Source organism: Schistocerca piceifrons, chromosome 2, assembly GCF_021461385.2.
Source record: "Schistocerca piceifrons isolate TAMUIC-IGC-003096 chromosome 2, iqSchPice1.1, whole genome shotgun sequence".
In the NCBI taxonomy this organism is placed as follows: Eukaryota; Metazoa; Arthropoda; class Insecta; order Orthoptera; family Acrididae; genus Schistocerca; species Schistocerca piceifrons.
Genome location: NC_060139.1, coordinates 291391196 through 291414130, shown reverse-complemented (window position 1 = coordinate 291414130; position 22935 = coordinate 291391196). Strand labels below are relative to the sequence as shown.

The 22935-nt window shown below is 42.8% G+C and overlaps 1 protein-coding gene across 2 annotated transcripts in view; it reads left to right on the top strand.

The window, feature by feature from the left end:
• The window catches only part of LOC124776381 (protein O-mannosyl-transferase TMTC4-like), a 138922-nt gene that overhangs the window by 114114 nt on the left and 1873 nt on the right, over positions 1-22935 (top strand). For both annotated transcript variants that reach the window (XM_047251347.1, XM_047251346.1), the window contains one exon: positions 22347-22529. In XM_047251347.1, coding sequence (XP_047107303.1) covers positions 22347-22529 — 183 coding nt within the window. The remainder of the gene's footprint in view (positions 1-22346; positions 22530-22935) is intronic.

Sequence of the window (22935 nt, the reverse complement as noted above, 5' to 3'; positions counted from 1 at the left end):
AGGTAAAAAGACGAGGGCTAGTAGAAATCCTTGGGTAACAGAAGAAATATTGAATTTAATTGATGAATGGAGAAAATATAAAAATGCAGTAAATGAAGTAGGCAAAAAGGAATACAAACGTCTCAAAAATGAGATCGATAGGAAGTGCAAAATAGCTAAGCAGGGATGGCTAGAGGACAAATGTAAGGATGTAAAGGCTTATCTCACTACAGGTAAGATAGATACTGCCTACAGAAAAATTAGAGAGACCTTTGGAGAAAAGAGAACCAATTGTATGAATATCAAGAGCTCAGATGGAAACCCAGTTCTAAGCAAAGAAGGGAAAGCAGAAAGGTGGAAGGAGTATATAGAGGGTCTATACAAGGGCAATGTACTTGAGGACAATATTATGGAAATGGAAGAGCATGTAGATGAAGACGAAATGGGAGATATGATACTGCGTGAAGAGTTTGACAGAGCACTGATAGACCTGAATCGAAACAAGGCCCCAGGAGTAGACAACATTCCATTAGAACTACTGACAGCCTTGGGAGAGCCAGTCCTGACAAAACTCTACCATCTGGTGAGCAAAATATATGAGACAGGTGAAATACCCTCAGACTTCAAGAAGAATATAATAATTCCAATCCCAAAGAAAGCAGGTGTTGACAGATGTGAAAATTACTGAACTATCAGTTTAATAAGTAACAGCTGCAAAATACTAACGCGAATTCTTTTCAGGCAAATGGAAAAACTGGTAGATGCTGACCTTGGGGAAGATCAGTTTGCATTCTGTAGAAATGTTGGAACACGTGAGGCAATACTGACCCTACGTCTTATCTTAGAAGCTAGATTAAGAAAAGACAAACCTACATATCTAGCATTTGTAGACTTAGAGAAATCTTTTGACAGTGTTGACTGGAATACTCTCTTTCAAATTCTGAAGGTGGCAGGGATAAAATACAGGGAGCGAAATGCTATTTACAATTTGTACATAAACTAGATGGCAGTTATAAGAGTCGAGGGGCATGAAAGGGAACCAGTGGTTGGAAAGGGAGTGAGATAGTGTTGTAGCCTCTCCCCGATGTTATTCAATCTGTATATTGAGCAAGCAGTAAAGGAAACAAAAGAAAAATTTGGAGTAGGTATTAAAATCGATGGAGAAGAAATAAAAACTTTTAAGGTTTGCCGATGACATTGTAATTCTGTCAGAGACAGCAAAGGACTTGGAAGAGCAATTGAACAGAATGGACAGTGTCTTGAAAGGAGAAAATAAGATGAACATCAACAAAAGCAAAATGAGGATAATGGAATGTAGTCGAGTTAACTCGGGTGATGCTGAGGGAATTAGATTAGGAAATAAGACACTTACAGTAGTAAAGGAGTTTTGCTATTTGGGGAGCAAAATAACTGATCATGGTCGAAGTAGAGAGGATATAAAATGTAGACTGGCAATGGCAAGAAAAGTGTTTCTGAAGAAGAGAAATTTGTTAACATCGAGTATAGATTTAAGTGTCAGGAATTCGTTTCTGAAAGTATTTGTATGGAGTGTGGCCATGTATGGAAGTGAAACATGGATGATAAATAGTTTGGACAAGAAGAGAAAAGAATCTTTCAAAATGTGGTGCTACAGAATAGTGCTGAAGATTAGATGGGTAGATCACATATCTAATGAGGAGGTATTGAATAGAATTGGGGAGAAGAAAAGTTTGTGGCATAACTTGACAAGAAGAAGGGATCGGTTGGTAGGACATGTTTTGAGGCATCAAGGGATCACCAATTTAGTATTGGAGGGCAGTGTGGAGGGTAAAAATCGTAGAGGGAGACCAAGAGATGAATACACTAAGCAAATTCAGAAGGATGTAGGCTACAGTATGTACTGGGAGATGAAGCAGCTTGCACAGGATAGAGTAGCATGGAGAGCTGCATCAAACCACTCTCAGGACTGAAGATGTTGTGACAGTGCCACGAGATTTAAAAGTGCCGCTACGTCAGTACGCGAACACGGCGATAGAGGCGCTCCGCAGCTCGGCCGAGCGCGAGAGTGCCACCTGGCTATTAACGGCGCCGGCCGCATGTCACGGCACGGCCGTCGACTGACAGATACAGAGTTAATAGCATGTAACCTGCTATTGTTGCTACTTTTGTATATCCACGCAATTTATTAGTGATTAAAGGTTATAACACTTTTTGGCGACGAGGTCGGATATTTTTTTTTTCCTGCGTTGTGGAATTGTGTGTTCGTGTCGGGGCAGACATGGAACAGCTTATGCAAGCGCTCATTGAACAACAAACACAGCTGACGGCTGCTATTCAGGCACAACAAACACAGCTGACGGCTGCTATTCAGGCGTTGTCGACGTTGCTTACTCATCGTCTGTCTTCCTCTTCTCCGCCTCCGTTCCCTCCTTACGACGAGGCCGCTGAAGACTGGGAGGATTATGAGAAGCATTTGCGGCAACACTTCTTGGCTTTCGGTGTTGTCAACGCTCCTATGTGTAAGTCGTTATTTCTATCTTGGATTTCCCCACAGATCTATCAGCTGCTATCTCAGTTAGCCCCTCTGCGGGAACCTGCCTGTCTGTCCTTCCAAGAAATGTGTAAATTATTGTCTCACTATTACCGAAAAAACACCCACGTCATTGCCGCCCGCGTGGCATTCTACCGGTGTCGTAAACAGCCCCATCAATCTTACCGGGCTTGGGCGGCGGAACTACACGGTCTGAGTAGGAAATGTCAGTTGGTCACGGACACTCATCATGAGTCTTATGCTGATTCAATGGTTCAGGACGCTATTCTACGGCTTGCTCCTGATAAAGAAGTCCGGCAACATGCCTTACAACTGCCAAACCCGTCATTGTCAGAAGTTCTCAGCATCGCTCAATCTTTTGAAGTGTCTCACGCTGCTGGTGAGCAAATAGACGCGTGGTGTGATGTGGGCGCTGTACAGACCACTTTCAACGCGGACACTTTGCCTGTTTCACAGGGGAACGACGACGTGGCGGCAGTTCACTCACATCAACAACGTTGCGTTGGGCCACCACGCTCGCAGCGAAAACAGCAACCACAGAAGCAGGTTCGTTCCGCACTTCCTTCTTGTCCACGTTGTTTCGTACAGCATGACAGGGCCGCGTGTCCAAAACATTGGGCCACGTGTAATTCATGTAGGAAAAAAGGCCACATTGCTTCTGTGTGTCAGTCCCCTAAAGTTCCTGTCGACGAGGACGAGGCATCGGACATGGATGTTAACTGTGTGCTTTCTCAAACAAATAAGTTGTTTGTTACTGTTCGTGTTCTGGATAAAGACATTCGCATGCAAGTGGACACTGGCTCTGCAGTAACTCTCATTAATTCTCGCACGTATTTGGAGTTGGGCTCCCCTCCCTTGTCTCCCGTTACGCGCTATCTGCGAACTTATAATAAGCAGAAAATTCCTATCGTTTGCCAGTTTGATGCTTCCACTGCCTACAAGTCTGTTGTTAGGCCCCTCACGTTTTATGTGGTGGATCATGCGGGCACGGAAAACGTGTTTGGTTATGATGCTTTCCAGTTGTTCGGGTTCTCCATTGATGATGATGTGCACCTCATATATGAGGATATTCCGTATCAACAGCTGGATGGATTGTGTTCTGAATTCTCGTCCGTGTTCTCTGCTGGTCTGGTTCGTGCCAAGGATTTTGAAGCGCACATTACTCTTAAACCTACAGCTCGCCCTAAGTTTTTCCGGGCACGCCCTATTCCGATGGTGTTGCGTGCACCTGTCAAGGCTGAGATAGACAGGTTAACAGCTTCAGGGATTCTCCTTCCTGTTACCTCCAGCGAATGGGCATCGCCAATCGTGGTGGTTTCTAAACCAAATGGGAGTCTGCGATTGTGTGGTGATTTTAAAGCCACTGTCAACACTCAGAGCCTCATTGACACTTATCCTCTTCCCCGTCCTGAGGAGTTCTTTACCAAGCTCGCTGGGGGCCAGTTCTTTTCCAAACTTGACTTATCGGAGGCGTACCATCAGTTGCCGTTGGACACGTCTTCCAAGGAATTTCTCGTCATCAACACTCCTTGTGGGTTGTATCAGTTTTATGTGGTGGATCATGCGGGCACGGAAAACGTGTTTGGTTATGATGCTTTCCAGTTGTTCGGGTTCTCCATTGATGATGATGTGCACCTCATATATGAGGATATTCCGTATCAACAGCTGGATGGATTGTGTTCTGAATTCTCGTCCGTGTTCTCTGCTGGTCTGGTTCGTGCCAAGGATTTTGAAGCGCACATTATTCTTAAACCTACAGCTCGCCCTAAGTTTTTCCGGGCACGCCCTATTCCGATGGTGTTGCGTGCACCTGTCAAGGCTGAGATAGACAGGTTAACAGCTTCAGGGATTCTCCTTCCTGTTACCTCCAGCGAATGGGCATCGCCAATCGTGGTGGTTTCTAAACCAAATGGGAGTCTGCGATTGTGTGGTGATTTTAAAGCCACTGTCAACACTCAGAGCCTCATTGACACTTATCCTCTTCCCCGTCCTGAGGAGTTCTTTACCAAGCTCGCTGGGGGCCAGTTCTTTTCCAAACTTGACTTATCGGAGGCGTACCATCAGTTGCCGTTGGACACGTCTTCCAAGGAATTTCTCGTCATCAACACTCCTTGTGGGTTGTATCAGTACCAGCGGTTACCATTTGGTGTCGCTAGCGCGCCGGCCATTTTTCAGCGGTTTTTCGAACAGCTCACGGCTTCCGTTCCCGGCTGCATCAACTACCTGGATGACATTGTTGTCACGGGGGCCTCCAATGAGGAGCACCTTCGCAATTTGCGTTCACTGTTTCGGGTTCTGCATTTGGCTGGGTTGAAGTGCAATCTGGACAAGTCACAGTTCTTCCAACCCTCCATTGTGTATCTTGGTTTCCACTTGTCCCGTGAGGGTATACGTCCTCTACGACAGCATGTTGCGGCCATTACCGCTCTACCCCGGCCGTCTACAGGCAAAGAACTTCAGGCGTTTCTAGGCAAGATTGCTTATTATCACAAATTCATTCCATCCCTGGCGGCGGTGGCTCATCCTCTGCATCAGCTGTTAAGGAAAAACGTTCCTTTCTGTTGGTCGACGAGTGTGAGCAGACTTTTGTCTGCCTGAAGGCTCATTTGCAGTCGGCGCCTTGTCTTGCCACATTCCGTCCGGGTCAGCACTTGGTTCTGGCGACTGACACGTCACAGTATGGCCTAGGGGCTGTTCTCGCCCATCGGTATGAGGATGGTCCGGAACGACCCATCTCCTATGCTTCCAAGACCCTCAATGATGCCCAACGGCGTTACTCTCAAATCGAAAAGGAGGCGCTCGCTATCATTTATGCTCTAAAAAAGTTCAACATTTTTTTGTATGGTTTTAAGTTTCACCTCATCACCGACCACAAGCCGATGGTCTCTCTGTTCAGCCCCTCGGCATCGTTTCCAGATAAGGCAGCTCACCGCCTGCAACGTTGGGCCTTATACTTGTCTCGTTTTCACTATGAGATTCACTATCGCCCCACAGCCCAGCATGCCAACGCTGACGCGTTGTCACGTTTGCCGATGGGCCCCGACCCGGTTTTCGATCGAGATGAACTACTCTGTTTCCACATTGATGAGGAAGAACGTCGTGCGATCGAGGGTTTTCCACTTACAGGTTCGCAGGTCGCGTCGGCTACTGCACGGGACCCGGTCCTGCGTCAGGGGATCGGTTTTGTTCAACGGGGTTGGCTGGACAGGACCAAGGGCCGGGCATCGGATCCCCTTCGCAACTACCATGCCTTGCACCTTCGTCTGTCTGTTCGTGAGGGTGTTGTTCTTCTGGCCACAGATGGCGCATCTCCACGGGTCGTGGTGCCAGCCTCTCTTCGCAAAGATGTTCTCAAACTATTGCATGAAGGCCATTGGGGGATTTCTCGGACTAAGTCCTTGGCCCACAGGCACGTTTATTGGCCCGGTATTGATTCGGACATCGCCCACATGGTCGCTGCGTGTGGTCAGTGTGCTCAACAACTGGCTGCACCTCGTACTATGCCCTCTCCGTGGCCTGATCTGGCGCAGCCGTGGGAACGGGTGCACGCTGACTTTGCCGGCCCCTTCCTCGGCACTTATTGGCTACTGTTGATTGACGCCTTCTCGAAGTTTCCGTTTGTTGTTCGATGTCCGTCGCCCACCACTGCGGCGACGACGCTGGCTTTGTCCAAAATCTTTGCGCTAGAAGGTCTTCCATCCACGATTGTCACGGACAATGGCTCTCAGTTCTCTTCGCAGGCCTTCCGTGATTTTTGTACTGGACAAGGGATTCATCATGTTACAGCACCGCCCTTCCATCTGCAATCGAATGGGGAGGTCGAGCGCCTTGTCCGCACTTTCAAAAGCCAGATGAGAAAATTCCTTAGTGATTTTTCCACAGAAGACGCTCTGTTGCAATTTCTGAGTTCTTATCGCTTCACGCCTCTGGGTGATCACAGCCCTGCTGAACTCTTGCATGGCCACCAACCGCGCACTCTACTGCACCTGCTTCACCCTGTCAGGCCTTGTACTGTGTCCCCTAGTGCGGGAAAATACTCGGTGGGCGCCGACGTGTGGGCACGGAGGTATGGATCTCGCCCTAAATGGATTCCAGGGGTGGTCCAGGCTCTTCGCGGCCGCCGGCTTTGTGAAATACGTACGGACGATGGCATGGTTGTTCGCCATTATGACCAGATGCGCCCACGAGTGGTGGCCACGCCGGTGCCACCGCCCCTTCTTTCGTCTCCACCAGCCCGAGAAGCCAGTCCTGTTGCTGCTGCCGATCTTCCGGGCATGTTGCTGCAGCCGATGTCGCTACTGCTTCCGAGTACGCCGGAACCAGCCCCAGTCGCGATGCCGCCTTCTCCGGGACCCATCTCGCTGGGGCACACCCCCAGGTCCATGACACCTATGGATGCTGCTCCGGAGTTTTCACCCTTCATCTCGTCCAGGAGCCGCGTTCCACGCGCAAGCTTCCGTCCTGGACATTTTCGACCATACTCTCGTGTTTCTCCGCGGGATCTTCTCGGGGCCTCCCAAGAGGCCATGGATGTCTCCGCACTTTCTGTGTCTCCAAGGAAGTGAGTGTTTTTTTTTTCAAGGGGGGGAAAGTGTTGTGACAGTGCCACGAGATTTAAAAGTGCCGTTACGTCAGTACGCGAACACGGTGATAGAGGCGCTCCGCAGCTCAGCCGAGCGCGGGAGCGCCACCTGGCTATGAACGGTGCCGGCCGCATGTCACGGCACAGCAGTCGAATGACAGATACGGAGTTAATAGCATGTAACCCACTATTGTTTCTACTTTTGTATATCCACGCAATTTATTAGTGATTAAAGGTTATAACAGAAGACATCAACAACAACAATACAAATTAGTTAAACATACCTGTGTGTGTGTGTGTGTGTGTGTGTGTGTGTGTGTGTGTGTTTTAATTATTAGTTCACAATCCCAAACAATGTCCTTAACATTCATTATAGTATAATCAGACACATTGCATATAGTTAAATTACAATTTCTTGTACAATGGCTTTCTACAACACAATGAAGAATTAATATTGATCTCTTTAATACATTGATTTCTAATGCGTCTCATACTTAAATTCAATTAGAAGTCCCAGCAAAAAAGTTTTTCATAATTCAGAGAGTAACTTTCATTCAGTACCCAGAGAATTCCAAGCCATGTTCAAAACATGTTCATATAGAATATGCTTCCATAAAATATGAAAAAAATGAGAGGTTCTTAATAAAGTCACAGTTTCTGTATCCTCAGTTCAAGCGTATACCCAGGTACATTTGGAATAAAGTTTACTCAGATATGGTGACAGCACAAGGCTCCATGGTAAGGGATGAGTAGTTAATTGCAGAATTGTCTACTGTCATCATCTGTCACTGCTTGTTCATGTGTACGTATACCTAAGTGCTCGCTAAATAGAGAATCATTATCGGAATTCATATTAACATTTGTAACTGTTCATTTCAGTAGGTTAACAACTGTTATTCTTTCCTGGATGCTTAAGTGAATAAATGCAGCTGATTCTTTTTAGGACCAAGTAGCAGAAGAACACACACATAAAAGACTGTTGTGATTGGCAAGCTTTCAGAGCCAGTGACGCCTTCTTCAGGCAGAATGGTTGAAGGTGAAGGAAGAAGGGTGAAGGAAAAGGACTGGAGAGGTCTAGGAAAAAGAGTAGATTTTGAGAAAGTCACCCAGAACTTCAGGTCAGGGGAGACTTACGGTATGGGATGAGAAGGAAAGACTGATTGTTGGGGACTACATCGGATGAGATTTGAAAACCTGAGAGCTTAAAGTCTTGCATATTACCCTGTCTTCTACCTTTAAGCTCTCAGGTTTTCAAATCTCGTCCATGCAGTCCCCAACAATCAGTCTTTCTTTCTCATCCCGTACGGTAAGTCTCCGCTGACCCGCAGTTCTGGGTGACATTCCCCAAATCTGCCTCTTTTCCTAGACTTCTCCAATCCTTTTCCTTCAACCTTCTTCCTTCCCCTTGAATCCTTCTGTCTAAAGATTGAGCCACTGACTCCAAAAGCTTGCCAATCACAACAGTCTTTTATGTGTGTGTTCTGCTGCCACTTGGTGAGTAGGTTTTTTAATCTGTCCAATTAAATAATTTTATCAATAATTGATTGTTTTCATTGATTATTTTTAGGGTAGCATATGATAACAAGCTACCAAATAGGCACCAAGATTGAAGTTCTGAAAATGCAGCTAGCACAAAACTTTTCACCTTATCTGTTAGCACAAAACTTTTCACCTTAGCTGTTAGCACATCTGTCGAAGTAACTAATGAATTCTGGGTTTTCCATTCAGCACTGGGTCGAAGGAACCATGGCAAAACCTTGACCATAACCTGGTCAACCTCAATTTACTACATGAATTCAACAAAGAAATTGTGTTAAGTGAATTGCTTTTGTATGAATGTGCATTCTCATATTGTGAGAACTAAATGTCAAGGAAACTCATGTAATATTCTAGTGGATACTGATTATAAACAGGAGCTATGGATGGAAAATTTGTGGTATGAGAGTTGGAACAGAAAAACACCACAATGATTTCAGTGTACCGTAACACGATGGAAGTAGATCTTGGCAAAGTGGATCTGGAACATAATTGTAGTAGTCATCCGTGAGTGGATTGGCTGATTGCTGTATGGTCAGGAATGAACACCACCCTCAGGATGGCCATAACCCTCACAGTGCCATGCTAGTAGCGGTGGTGTAGATACATGGAAAACATTCAGAATCACTTCGTAATACCTACCCTTTTTAGAGCTGGAAAGAAACTGTCTAAACATAAATATGGACTTTTACTGAATTATGTTGACCTGAATTTGTTTGTTTTGGAAATGGTATGTTTACAAGTATGAAGATTTTCTTTCAAAACATGCAAATGTGCTTGTCTTACAGACGTCAAATTCACCAGTCTTACAAGTGAAAGAACGATCAGTCACTGATAGTTCGATGTTGAAATATACCTTTGTCACATTCAATGTTCATAACTACATAAGCTCTCAGTTATTCTGGCTGATTATCATGTTGCATTTTATCCAATAATTCAATGTACAGCATTGATTTGGTGTCTCACACAGATTAAAGGGGCGATATGTTTCCGCTGATACTTAAAAGAGTTCCACAAATCATCACAAACCATAAGCTAAATATTCATGTTCAATTAAAAATGTTTTACACACACACACACACACACACACACACACACACACACACAAAACAACTCACTCCCTCACTTCTCTAAATAACAGTTCCATAGTATCATTTTAATCTTTACATAGCTGGAAAAAAATAATTCTGAAGCAAACTAAATTCAGCTCATGTTTTATCCTTTCAAGTAACTAAGATGGAATGGTGTGCATAGCACTACACATCAGTCAAGACAAACTGCTCACTTGTACCATCCCATGTTTTTAGACACTAGAGCAAAATCTAGATCTAAGAATCTTAAATTATTCTTGTTATGGAGTAATTAAATGACCAGTTCCTGTAACATTAGGGAACTGTGAACTATTGGATGAAATTAAACTAACATTTGCTCAGTTTACTGAGCCTACAAATTCTCAAATAAAAGCAAAGAAAATTATTTAATTACTTTAAAAAATGATAATCCTCTCCTGGAGATTCCTTATCACAAATAAAATTCATGTAACACAGAGTATTAATTTTTACTTAGGAAATCCATTTCAGGGAAAAAGCATTCATTAATGACATTACACAACAATAGGAATCTATTTTCTAAGCAGAATGACAAAATTTGAAAAACTGCACATATTAATGCAACTTGTGTAATATAAAAGTATAAATCGCTAGTGTGTAGGTTGACACATATCACAGTTATTCTTCATTTCTCGAAACAAAAGTTCACAAAAGGTCTGTGAAGAAATCTCTGTCTTCTACTCGTGAACTCATGAATAAGATTCATGCAAGTCTTTTTTTTAAGGTCCATTGTAACATCCTCATAATCTCATCATTGACAGGCTTCCATTGGGGCCAGGGAATTGAGTATAAAGTATGGCAGGAAGTCTGGTAAGAAAACACCTCTATATGGTATATGCGGCCTTTAATTATGCCTGGCTGTTCTTCAAAAACTTTATAATTTTGCACTGGGAAATTTGCCAACTGCTGCCCCTGTGACGTATTAAGCTCAGTGATTTCTGTGGCAGGAACATTTTGGGTTTTGGAGTGTTGATCATAGACAAGATGAAGCTGGTTTCATATACGGTATCTTCAGTGACTCTCATCTTGCTTCGTTCATTCATTCAGATTGTAGCTCTATGAATCCAGAATAAGATGTAGCCCACTGAAAAGTTGAACTTTGTTTCCTTTTCCTAGAAAGAGCTCACTCCCAACGTCTAGTTTACAATTAATCCATTAAGAACTAGGAACTTGTATGCATCCACTACATTCCCTACTGAAATTCATCATCTTTGTCTGCACTCTTATGCTCCGGGATTTTGTGCCAGCCGGCCACGGTGGTCTAGCGGTTCAGGCGCTCAGTCCGGAACCGCGCGAATGCTACGGTCGCAGGTTCGAATCCTGCCTCAGGCATGGATGTGTGTGATGTCCTTAGGTTAGTTAGGTTTAAGTAGTTCTAAGTTCTAGGGGACTGATGACCACAGATGTTAAGTCCCATAGTGCTCAGAGCCATTTGAACCATTTTTTTTTATTTTGTGCCATTAGCTCCAATAACCTTACAGTTGCTAACCTGGAATATAGGTAACTTCTTCTGCTCCACTATTTTTTGAAGAAAACTTGGCAACACCACATTTACAGAAGCTCTGGCATATAGAACAGTATTTTCGGGCTCACCATCTACCATGGCCCTGATCATTGATTGTGGTACCATGGGAAAATTCTCGTCACGTTTGTATATATCTGCAGAGTGTTCTTGTTGAAGTCTTCATTATATCTAAAAAAAACTTATGGCTAGTAAGTATCCACATTTCCAATGCCACCTTCCTGGACTTTGAACTTCACCTCTTGATGGATTCAGTTTCACCTCTTGATGGATTCATTCCATACCTCTGCCCATAACAAGCTAACTAACTATCCACATCACCTGCATTTTGGCAACTGCATCCCCTTCCATCTGCAGTAATTTTTTTGCTGAAGATTTCACAGAGCCTTTCCAGACAGGTACTACTCTCCACAGTTGGTCCACAAACAGATTTTCCATACCATATCCTCACTTACACCTAATCCTTCCACCACCCCAAGAAGGAGCTGCAAAGGAGTGTCCTCCTCATCACACAATCTCACCCCAGGCCAGAGCAACTGAACCATATGCTTCAAGAGAGCTTTGACTATCAATCACTGTGTCCAGAAATGGAAATGGAAATGTCGTGTGGCTAAGGCCTCCCGTCGGGTAAACCGTTCGCCGGGTGCAGGTCTTTCGATCTGACGCCACTTCGGCGACCTGCGCGTCGATGGGGATGAAATGATGATGATCAGGACAACACAACACCCAGTCCCTGAGCGGAGAAAATCTCCAACCCAGCCGGGAATCGAACCCAGGCCCTTAGGATTGACAGTCTGTCACGCTGACCACTCAGCTGCCGGGGGTGGACTGTCCAGAAATGAAGGGCATCCCACATCTGACCCATCCTAAAGTGGTATTCTGCTGGCCACCCAATGTACAAAACATCCTGGTCCATACTTATGCCATTCTCACTCCTACCCCCTTGCCACATGAATCATATCCCTGTGGAAGCTCCAGTTGCAAGACCTGCTGAATTCGTCTGCTCAGCGTATCCCAGTCTAGTCCTGTCACAGGCGTATCTTATCCCATTGGAGGCAGGGACACTTTTGAAAGTAGCCATGTTGTACACTGGCTCTACTGCAAGTTCTTCACAGCAATTTATATGGGCATGGCCACTGCGTGCCTATCCACCAGAATGGGTGAACACTGCCACACTTTGACAAAGAACAGAGTTAACAAAGCAGTGGCAGGACATACTGCTGAGCACAACGTGCTCATGGTCAATGGTTACTTCACAACCTATGGCATCTAGAACCTACCCAGAGCACCAGATGTGGAGATAGGAGCTATTCTTGCAACATACCCTTCGCTCCCTGAATCCTCCTGGCCACAGTCTCTGCTAACTCACTGCATTCATGCACTCAGGCCCTCCACCCAACAGTCTCCCTTTCCTCTGTCCTGTCACCGCCACCCAATCCACGCCTTCAAGTGCTCATCATTGTGCACTGCATGAAATCTTTGGTTCTGGTGCCTCTGTGTCTTAATCGCTAACCTCTACGCTAGATGCCTCCCTGTGAGCTGTCAGCTACTGCACCTTACCTCCTCCTCCTGCTAGCTGCCTCTGCCTCCCTCTACCCACCCCACCCGACACAATGCCTCACATCGGTCTCATTGCTAAACTGCTATCCTGACATTGTGTGTTCAGCCAGCACAATGTATCTAGCCAGTTTTAATTATTTTTATGTGCACCTGACAGCAACTCCACACTTCTACTATTTGGTGAGTGGTCTCCTAGACTCCAAAATTATTTACATTCTGCCAGAACTTTTTGTTTTATGAGTATAAAATTTGTCAGTTACTGATTACATGCCATCACATTGCTGCAGTGTAGAGCCATTGGCTGTAGTGGTAGACAGTATTTTGACATTATGTGATTGCGTAAAGGTTGTTGCTTAAGTCATTTTCTGCATTTAAAGGTTTAAATAGAATGTGGTTTTTAAGTTTCGGCAATTGTATCTTCTTCTGCCCATCTTCGCAAAGTGAGATACACATTACATTACATTACATCACATCACAGCACATCATGTCATGTTAATACAGATAGATGATGAATTAATAGCTTTATTTTCTTCCATACATGGAAAATAATTTCACTGTTACAAGAGGATGAGGGACCAACAGTCTTGCAACAGTGGAAACTCCAGTTCCCATCAGATCATTGAAGTTAAACTCTGTCAGGCTTGGTTAGCACTTGGTTGGATTTCTGTCTGGTCTGTCAAGAGCTTTTGTCAAGCAGGGCACCCTCAGTCCTTGTGAGGCCAGTTGAGGAGCTACTTGATTGAGAAGTAGCGTCTCCGGTCATGAAACCTGAGAACGGTCGGGAGAGTGGTGTGTTGACTCCTTTGACCCTGTGTCTCTCCACTTCCAGTGATGCCTACCAGCTGAGGATGATACAGCTGTTGGTCAGTACTGTTGGGCCTTCTGAGGTCTGTTTGGATGGAGTTAGTTGGTTAGTTAAGAGGATGAGAGTGGTGGGAAGTTCTCTATTGTAAACAGAGATAAAATATAATTACTACAATTTTGTGCAGAAGTCTAAAGATGATTTGCTCACAGTGATAGGAAGTTTTAGTACAAAATGACATGTGGCCAGAAATTTTTTTACACCACACTGGTGACAGAACCTGTGTAGTGCAGTGAGTGTAGAACTTATATTAGCATACATTTATGTATCCATTATCAGGCAAATGTAGTTAACAATTAGATTATAATAAAAAGTAATAATATAGTTCATAATTACTCTTTTTTTTGTGTAATACACCCATTACATTAGCTTACCATTTCACTCTGTTATATTGGACAATGAAGTAATCTTTCCTTTAGTGAAAGATGGTTTTAGTTATTTAGAGAAATATTGTGACCTTTTTTATGTTTAAAGATACAAGGCATAACAGGATTTTGAATGTAATTTGCATTGGAGATATGTGAACATATCACAATTGATTACATGTTTTGTAAATAATGTACACTACTGGCCATTAAAATTACTACACCACGAAGATGACGGGCTACAGACATGAAATTTAACCGACAGGAAGAAGATGCTGTGATATGCAAATGATAAGCTTTTCAGAGCATTCACACAAGGTTGGTGCCGGTGGCGACACCTACAATGTGCTGACATGAGGAAAGTTTCCAACCGATATCTCATACACAAACAGCAGTTGGCCGGCGTTGCCTGGTGAAATGTTGTTGTGATGCCTCGTGTAAGGAGGAGAAATGCGTACCATCATGTTTCCGAATTTGATAAAGGTCGGATTGTAGCCTATCGCGATTGCAGTTTATCATATCGCGACACTGCTGCTCGCGTTGGTCGAGATCCAATGAGTGGTAGCAGAATATGGAATCGGTGGGTTCAGGAGGGTAATACGGAATGCCGTGCTGGACCCCAGTGGCCTCGTATCACTAGCAGTCGAGATGACAGGCATCTTATCCGCATGACTGTAATGGATCGTGCAGCCATGTCTCAATCCCTGAGTCAACAGATGGGGACATTTGCAAGACAACAACCATCTGCACGAACAGTTCAACGATGTTTGCAGCAGCATGGACTATCAGCTCGGAGACCATGGTTGCAGTTACCCTTGACGCTGCATCACAGACAGGAGCACCTGCAGTGGTGTACTCAACGACAAACCTGGGTGCACAAATGGCAAAACGTCATTTTTTCAGATGACTCCAGGTTCTGTTTACAGCATCATGATGGTTGCATCCATGTTTGGCGACTTCGCGATAAACGCACATTGGAAGCGTGTATTCATCATTGCCATACTGGCGTATCACCTGGCGTGATGGTATGGGGTGCCATTGTTTACACATATTGGTCACCTATTGTTCACATTGACGGCACTTTGAACAGTGGACATTACATTTCAGATGTGTTACGACCCGTGGCTCTACCCTTCATTCGATCCCTGTGAAACCCTACATTTCAGCAGGATAATGCACGACCGCGTGTTGCAGATCCTGTATGGGCCTTTCTGGATACAGAAAATGTTCGACTGCTGTCCTGGCCAGCACATCCTTCAGATCTCTCAGCAATTGAAAACGTCTGGTCAATGGTGGCCAAGCAACTGGCTTGTCACAATATGCCAGTCACTACTCTTGATGAACTGTAGTATTACGTAGAAGCTGCATAGGTAGCTGTACCTCTTTGACTCAATGCCCAGATGTATCAAGGCTGTTATCACGGCTAGAGGCGGTTGTTCTGGTTACTGATTTGTCAGGATCTGTGCACCCAAATTGCATGAAAATGTAATCACATGTTAGTTCTAGTATAAGATATTTGTCCAATGAATACCCGTTTATCATCTGCATTTCTCCTTGGTGTAGCAGTTTTAATGGTCAGTAGTGTAATAAAATATTTACTTCTTATGCAGATATTAAATAATTGGCCAGGGGTGAGTAGGGCTCGTGCACTGAGGGTTCTGTACAAACTTAATTATACAGGGTGATTCAAAAATGCATGTAAATATTTTAAGGGTGTATTTGTGAGGTAAATATAAGACAAAAATGTTCTATAAATGTTTTTCCATAAACGTTTAATTCCAGAGTTATCGTTAAATACGAAAGTCATGTCCGTATCAAAACGACGGCAGTGCAAGCAGCAGGATGCCATATTCTGGTACGTAATTCACATACGTATCTCCCAACAGTTGATTCGAAACTGCATGAATAGTGTTTGTTTTTGTTTGCACGTGATGTTTACTCCTACTGTACGGAAGATGGCGCTGATGTTGTTGGTAACGGAAAAGTACGTCCTGTCGTTCATTCATCGTCGGAAGGCTAAAGGTTTCGTGCACATGATGTACTCAAACAGTGAGTATGCTGATATGCACCTTGTGTATGGTGCAGCAGATGGAAATGCACTTGCAGCAAGACGAAGGTACAGTGAGCTGTTTCCAGGAAGACGGTTACCAAGTCATCAGACGTTTGTATCTGTGGACAGACGTATGCGGGAGTATGGCATTCGTCCTGGGCCACATTCAGGTCGACCACTTGAGCATGCAGTGAACGTCGAGGAACATGTTTTGGACCTGGTAGACCAAGATCCATCTATCAGTACGAGACAAATTAGTGCAGCTGTACGACTTCCACAATCTACTGTATGGCGGCTGCTTCGGAGACAACAGTTGCATCCATTTCACCTGCAAAAAGTGCACGAATTGACACCTGAAGACTATCCTCGCCGTCAGCAATTCTGCCAGTGGTTACAAGAGCGTCATTTGAATGATCCAATGTTCATTCGGCGGATATTATTCACAGATGAGGCCATGTTTACTCGTGCGGGTGTAATCAATTCGCATAATATGCACCAGTGGGCTGTCGAGAATCCTGGCGCGAGAATTGTGCGTGGATATCAACATCAATTCTCCATAAACATTTGGTGTGGTATTGTGGGGAATTACTTACTCGGACCTCATGTTCTGCCTCCAAGGCTGAATGGGCACGCGTACTGCGAATTTTTGGAGGGAGAATTGCCTGGATTGTTACAGGATGTCCCTCTTGCAACACGAGCCACCATGTGGTTTATGCACGATGGTGCTCCCGCCCATTACAGCCGCAACGTAAGGGCGTACCTCAATTCTGCGTATCCACATCGATGGATAGGTCGCGGAGGACCAATTGCTTGGCCAGCCAGATCACCTGACCTGAACCCTTTAGACTTTTATTTATGGGGCCGACTAAAGACATTGGTGTATTCTTCTGCAGTACCGAACAGAGAAGTGCTACAACAAAGAATTGAAGGTGGTTGTGAAATTATTCGTGGAGAGTTGAACGGACTGTGTAATGTGCAGAGATCATTGATGCGACGAGCACGGGTCTGTCTGCAAGTTCAGGGACAGCATTTTGAACATGCATTGCATTAAGATTTGTGCAAATACAGTACAGTCTGTAAAATGCTTCAATTTTCCTTAGTTATTGTGCATTGCTGTAGTTCAATCAACAGGACCTAAATTAATACAGTGTTCGCGAGGAATTGTTTCAGTTTGTTACGTCACGTTTATTTATCAGTTTGCGTTGTTAGTCCAAATGCACTGTAATTAAACTGTGAACTCTGGGAATTAAATACCTTACGTTGTATTGAATGTATTATCCTGTTTTGTTCATAACTCTGTAATAAGCCAAGTATGGAAAAAATTGTATAGAACATTTTTGTCTTATATTTACCTCACAAATACACCCTTGAAATATTTACATGCATTTTTGAATCACCCTGTATATATAGAAAGTTCATCCATTCTGGGAATTCACAGTCTCAACCATTTTTGCCTGTTATTGACACTTGATACTGGCAAGATCCAGGGATTCCATGACTTCGAAAATGTTTTAATTTCAATAATATGGTGTTAAAATTCATGGAGAAGAAATAAAAACTTTGAGGTTCGCCGATGACATTGTAATTCTGTCTGAGACAGCAAAGGACTTGGAAGAGCAGTTGAATGGAATGGACAGTGTCTTGAAAGTAGGATATAAGATGAACATCAACAAAAGCAAAACAAGGATAATGGAATGCAGTCTAATTAAGTCGGGTGATGCTGAGGGAATTAGATTAGGAAATGAGGCACTTAAAGTAGTAAAGGAGTTTTGCTATTTGGGGAGCAAAATAACTGATGATGGTCGAAGTAGAGAGGATATAAAATGTAGGCTGGCAATGGCAAGGAAAGCGTTTCTGAAGAAGAGAAATTTGTTAACATCCAGTATTGATTTAAGTGTCAGGAAGTCATTTCTGAAAGTATTCGTATGGAGTGTAGCCATGTATGGAAGTGAAACATGGACGATAAATAGTTTGGACAAGAAGAGAATAGAAGCTTTCGAAATGTGGTGCTACAGAAGAATGCTGAAGATTAGATGGGTAGATCACATAACTAATGAGAAAGTATTGAATAGGATTGGGGAGAAGAGAAGTTTGTGGCACAACTTGACCAGAAGAAGGGATCGGTTGGTAGGACATGTTCTGAGGCATCAAGGGATCGCCAATTTAGTATTGGAGGGCAGTGTGGAGGGTAAAAATCGTAAAGGGAGACCAAGAGATGAATACACTAAGCAGATTCAGAAGGATGTAGGTTGCAGTAGGTACTGGGAGATGAAAAAGCTTGCACAGGATAGAGTAGCATGGAGAGCTGCATCAAACCAGTCTCAGGACTGAAGACCACAACAACAACAACAACAACAACAACAATATAAATGTGACATAATGTCATGCAAGAGGCAGGTGACCATTATTATTATAATCAGTAGTTTTCCATTCAGGCTGACTGCATTGAGGAAGGCAAAAGTCAAACACCAGGCAAGAAATGACTTTATTGCTCATATGATGAATTTCAGAATTTATCCATCATTAGATATCCAGAAGTGATTGCTGCAAGTAGATATGGCATTTCAAGTTGTATGTGAAACAAACATTCATAGACTGTGTTCATGGACATCTGATGATGGACAGATTCCGAAGTGTATCACACGAGCAATAAAGTCATTCCTTGCCTTATGTTTGACTTTCACCATTATGACTCAGTCAGCCTGAATGCAGAACTACTGACTGTTTTAATTTCAAGTTGGACATCAGACAACAAATGACAAAAGAAATACTTTTTTCATGTTATATAATTACAAATTAAAATTTTTCAGATGTTTTCCTTTTATTATACTGTGAAAAGGTACTTCTTGCCAAATTTCATCATTGTTGATCAACAGGAAGACCCTTATAGCTTTTGATGACTGAATTTATGAGTATCAAATTATGTGACATGAATGACTTTCAAAGCTTATGTTTATTATACTGTAAAGGGATCATAGACCTTAGTATGTGACTAAAATTTCAACTTGATACTGTTCTTGAGAAAAAGGGTGTCTTAACTGACAGATGAACAGTCAAGTCAGTCTGATAACACAACATGCCAGAAATTTTTTTTTTTTTTTTTCCATGTGAAATAATTACAAACTTACAGTTTTTGGACTTTTTTTTCCTTTGGTTGTACTGTGAAACCTTACTTTTTGCCAAATTTCATGATTCCAGGCCAATGGGAAGCACCCTGTATGGTTTGATGAGGGAGTTTGTATCTAAATATGTGACCTAAATGGTCATAACTTTTGATAGTACTGACGTAGAAGCTTATATTTATTACACCACCAAGAGCCTATAGACCTTAGTATGTGACATAAATGTCAACTCGATTCATGTACTCATTGCTGAGAAAAAGGGCCTTAACAAGCAGACTAACAGACAAGAGTCAGATAAGAAATGACAAAAAAAATTGTGTGATATAATTACAAATTTACTGGTTTCAGACTTTTTTCCTTTGGGTGCACTATGAAATCTTCTGTTTTGTCAAATTTCATGATTCTAGGCCAACAGGAAGTACCCTAGAAGTTTTGATGATTGACTTTTGGAGTATTAAAATATGTGACATTAATTGTTGGATCTTTTGATTGCACTAGATTAGAAGCTTCAATTTTTTACACTAACAATGGACTATAGACCAGGGTGTGCGACATAAATTTCAGCTTGATACGTCTACCCATTTGTGAGGAAAAGGTTTGTTAACAGTCGGACAGACAGACTGATGACCTGACAACAAAGCAATCCAGTAATGATTCTGTTTATACTGATTGAAGTATGGAACCCTAAAAATTAGCTTTAATCTTTACAAGCACTTGTGATGCCTAAAGTTTTGTGTTTTAATTTTGAGTATAGAGAAGCCTTGAAAGAACAGTGCACATGTGAGAATGCAGGCTTTTTCAGTGAATCTCGATGATAAAATCTTCTCAGGTTGACAGCTGTGTCGATGCATCATACTCTGGCAACATTTCAGCAAGTTTCTTACTTGCCATTTTCAGGTGAAGTGTCAGGTTCATGTCTCATCCAGGTCTTTATAGCTGCTGGACCACAGGCTTCTCTGCATACATGATGCCAGTCGGACCAATCAAGCACAAGTGGAATCGGTCCAGCAGCAGATGGGGTGGGGGGGGGGGGGAGGAGGGGAGAGCTCGTGGCCAGTGGGTCTTGGTGTCTTGTCTCAGCATCTCATCTCGGTGCAGCCTGTTTATTCCATCAATTGCCACTGTGCTACCTCCACTGGTGCACTCTTTCGTATTCTTGCTAATGTCGTGTCTCACACGGTGCTAAATTGGAAGCCACTATCCCAGTTGACCAGGTTGTCATTGACTCACAGCTCCACTGTCTCTTTAATAATAGACTCCTAGAAACTATTCACTCTACACATCATCCTGGTTTGTTCCAACTGAAACATGTGTTCTTCACTAAAGCTGTGCTTCGCTACCACAGATTTTGCCTTTTGTCCAAGGCGAACGCTTCTCATGTGTTCAGGGAAGTGTCGTGTGATGCAACGCTGTGTCTGTCCGATATATTGTTTTCTAAATCACATCAAATGCTGTAGAAAGCCGATGTTCTTAGATCCAGGTTGTCCTTCATTGAGCCCACCATATTCCTGATTTTTGCTGGAGGATGGAAGATGGTTTTGGCTTGTTCTTCTCCAGTATCCTGGAAATCTTTGCCGTGAGTGGGCCCACATACAAGAGGAACGCCAGGCCCTTATTGTCCTCTTCTTCCTTCCTGAAGGTCCTCCTTCTTCTTCTTGGCCAACTTGAGAGCGCGTGCAATCTGTGTTTCAGTGTAGCCATTTTTCTGTAAGGTTTTGTTCAGGTGCTGCATATCAGTAGGTAAACTGTCCTTGTCGCAAATTTCATGATCTCTGCGGATAAGTGTTGTGAACACAAATTTCTGTTGTGCTGGGTAGTGGCAGCTGTTGGTGTTGAGGTACAGAACTGTGTGTGTTTTCTTTCGGTAGTCGAGTGTCACAGTATTCCATATGTTTTTTTCTTTATTATGACATAGAGGAAGGGTAAGCACCCATTTTCTTCTAATTCCATTGTGAACTTGATGTTCTCATGTATGCTGTTCAGATGGTAGAGAATATTTTTTAGAGTGTCCTCACCGTGTGGCTAGAACATAAACGTATTGTCCACGCACTGATAAAAGACCTTGGGTTTAAGGCGTGCTGTTTCCAAGACGATATCCGCGAAGTATGCCGTGTACAGGTTAGCGATACATGGTGCAAGTGGGTATCCCAACTCCATCCACCTGTTCATAAAACTTACCCCCACACTGGGAATACATGGTTGTGAGCACATGCTGGAATAATTCCACTGTTTCTTCATCGAAATGGCTCTCAAGTAGTTTCAGGGAGTCCTCTAGCGGTACCCTCTTTCATAACACGAAAGGGCATGCGGCGTACATTGTACACATAGAAAGAATACCTGTCTTTATGTTACCAAGGTAAACATCTGAGCAAAATCACAGTTTAATCTTAGTTTAATTAAAGAATGATAAAATAAACTTACATTATATGAGCTAAATCACTGTTTAATTAAAATATAATAAAATGATTCTTCATTATATCGCTCAGATTAGATTAGATTAATACTAGTTCCATGGATCATGAATACGATATTTTCCATGTATGAGAGTTACCCCACAGTAGTGACCCACCTAATGCATTAAACAGAGCATTTGCTTCAGACCCCAGCTAACTGTTTATTTGCTTACTAATTATCTCGTAGACAACACCCTCATTGTGGGATTGTGCTGCTACCTTCTAATCTGAGTCATTTTCTAGCACAGATCATAAATTTTTTCTCAGCTAGTTCGCTGTTTATTTTATATTACTGCTGATCGTTTGGATGTATGACAATACAACTAACCACTATGTTAGCTCAAGAAATAATGAATTAATAGGTACTTGCTCACAATGGTGAAATAACAATGGAACAGTACAAGGCAATGTAATTTGCGGTTGGTGCTCTGTATACATAGGCGTGCCTGTGTCAGGTTTAATGAGAACAGTTTGTGGCTAATTTTAGTTTGTGAAGTTGAAAGAAAAATGCAGTTTGTAATGGAATATATGGATGGAATTCAAATGCTTGTCTTAGATAAAATAATTGCACCACTGACATTCATTCTTGATAATTAGCTGAAAATTGAATTTTTTAAAATAATGTTTAGACTGAATTACTCATGGCGTGGTTACATTTGTGGTTTCCTTTTACTAGGCAATATTACTGAAGCTGAAGTTGTGGGGCAGTCAGCCCTTTCGCATCTTCCACATGAGCCATCTTTGCATTTTAGCCTGGCAAATACTCTGGGCAAGTCTGGGAAATATGAGGAAGCTGAAAAACATTTCCAGCTGGCAATTCACTTTGATTCAAATAATGCCTTGTACTACTCAAATTTAGGTAAGTGCTAATGTATTCCCTTATTATATAATCATTGCTACAGTTTTCACACTTGTTCCATCTGTTATTATTAAATCATTACATGGACTGGCCCTCATTCATTAACTCCATCAGTTTTTCTAGTTCAGTTTTACAGTTCAGAAATGAGCAACAGCAAGGTGAAACTTATAAAGATGTAAAAAGTCTCTTAGAGACTATAAAAAAATATAGTAAGTGAGAAATTCCCTACCTCTGATGTTATCAACAAACATTGTGTTCTGAATTAAGAGTTAATTTTTATACATTTTGCCAATGTGATTGTAAGGTAATTACAAGTTAAAGAATGATGTTACAAATTCCATATGACACTGCATTAAAAAAGATGTCTTCTATCTCATCATAAAACTGAGAATGACTCACTTTTCTA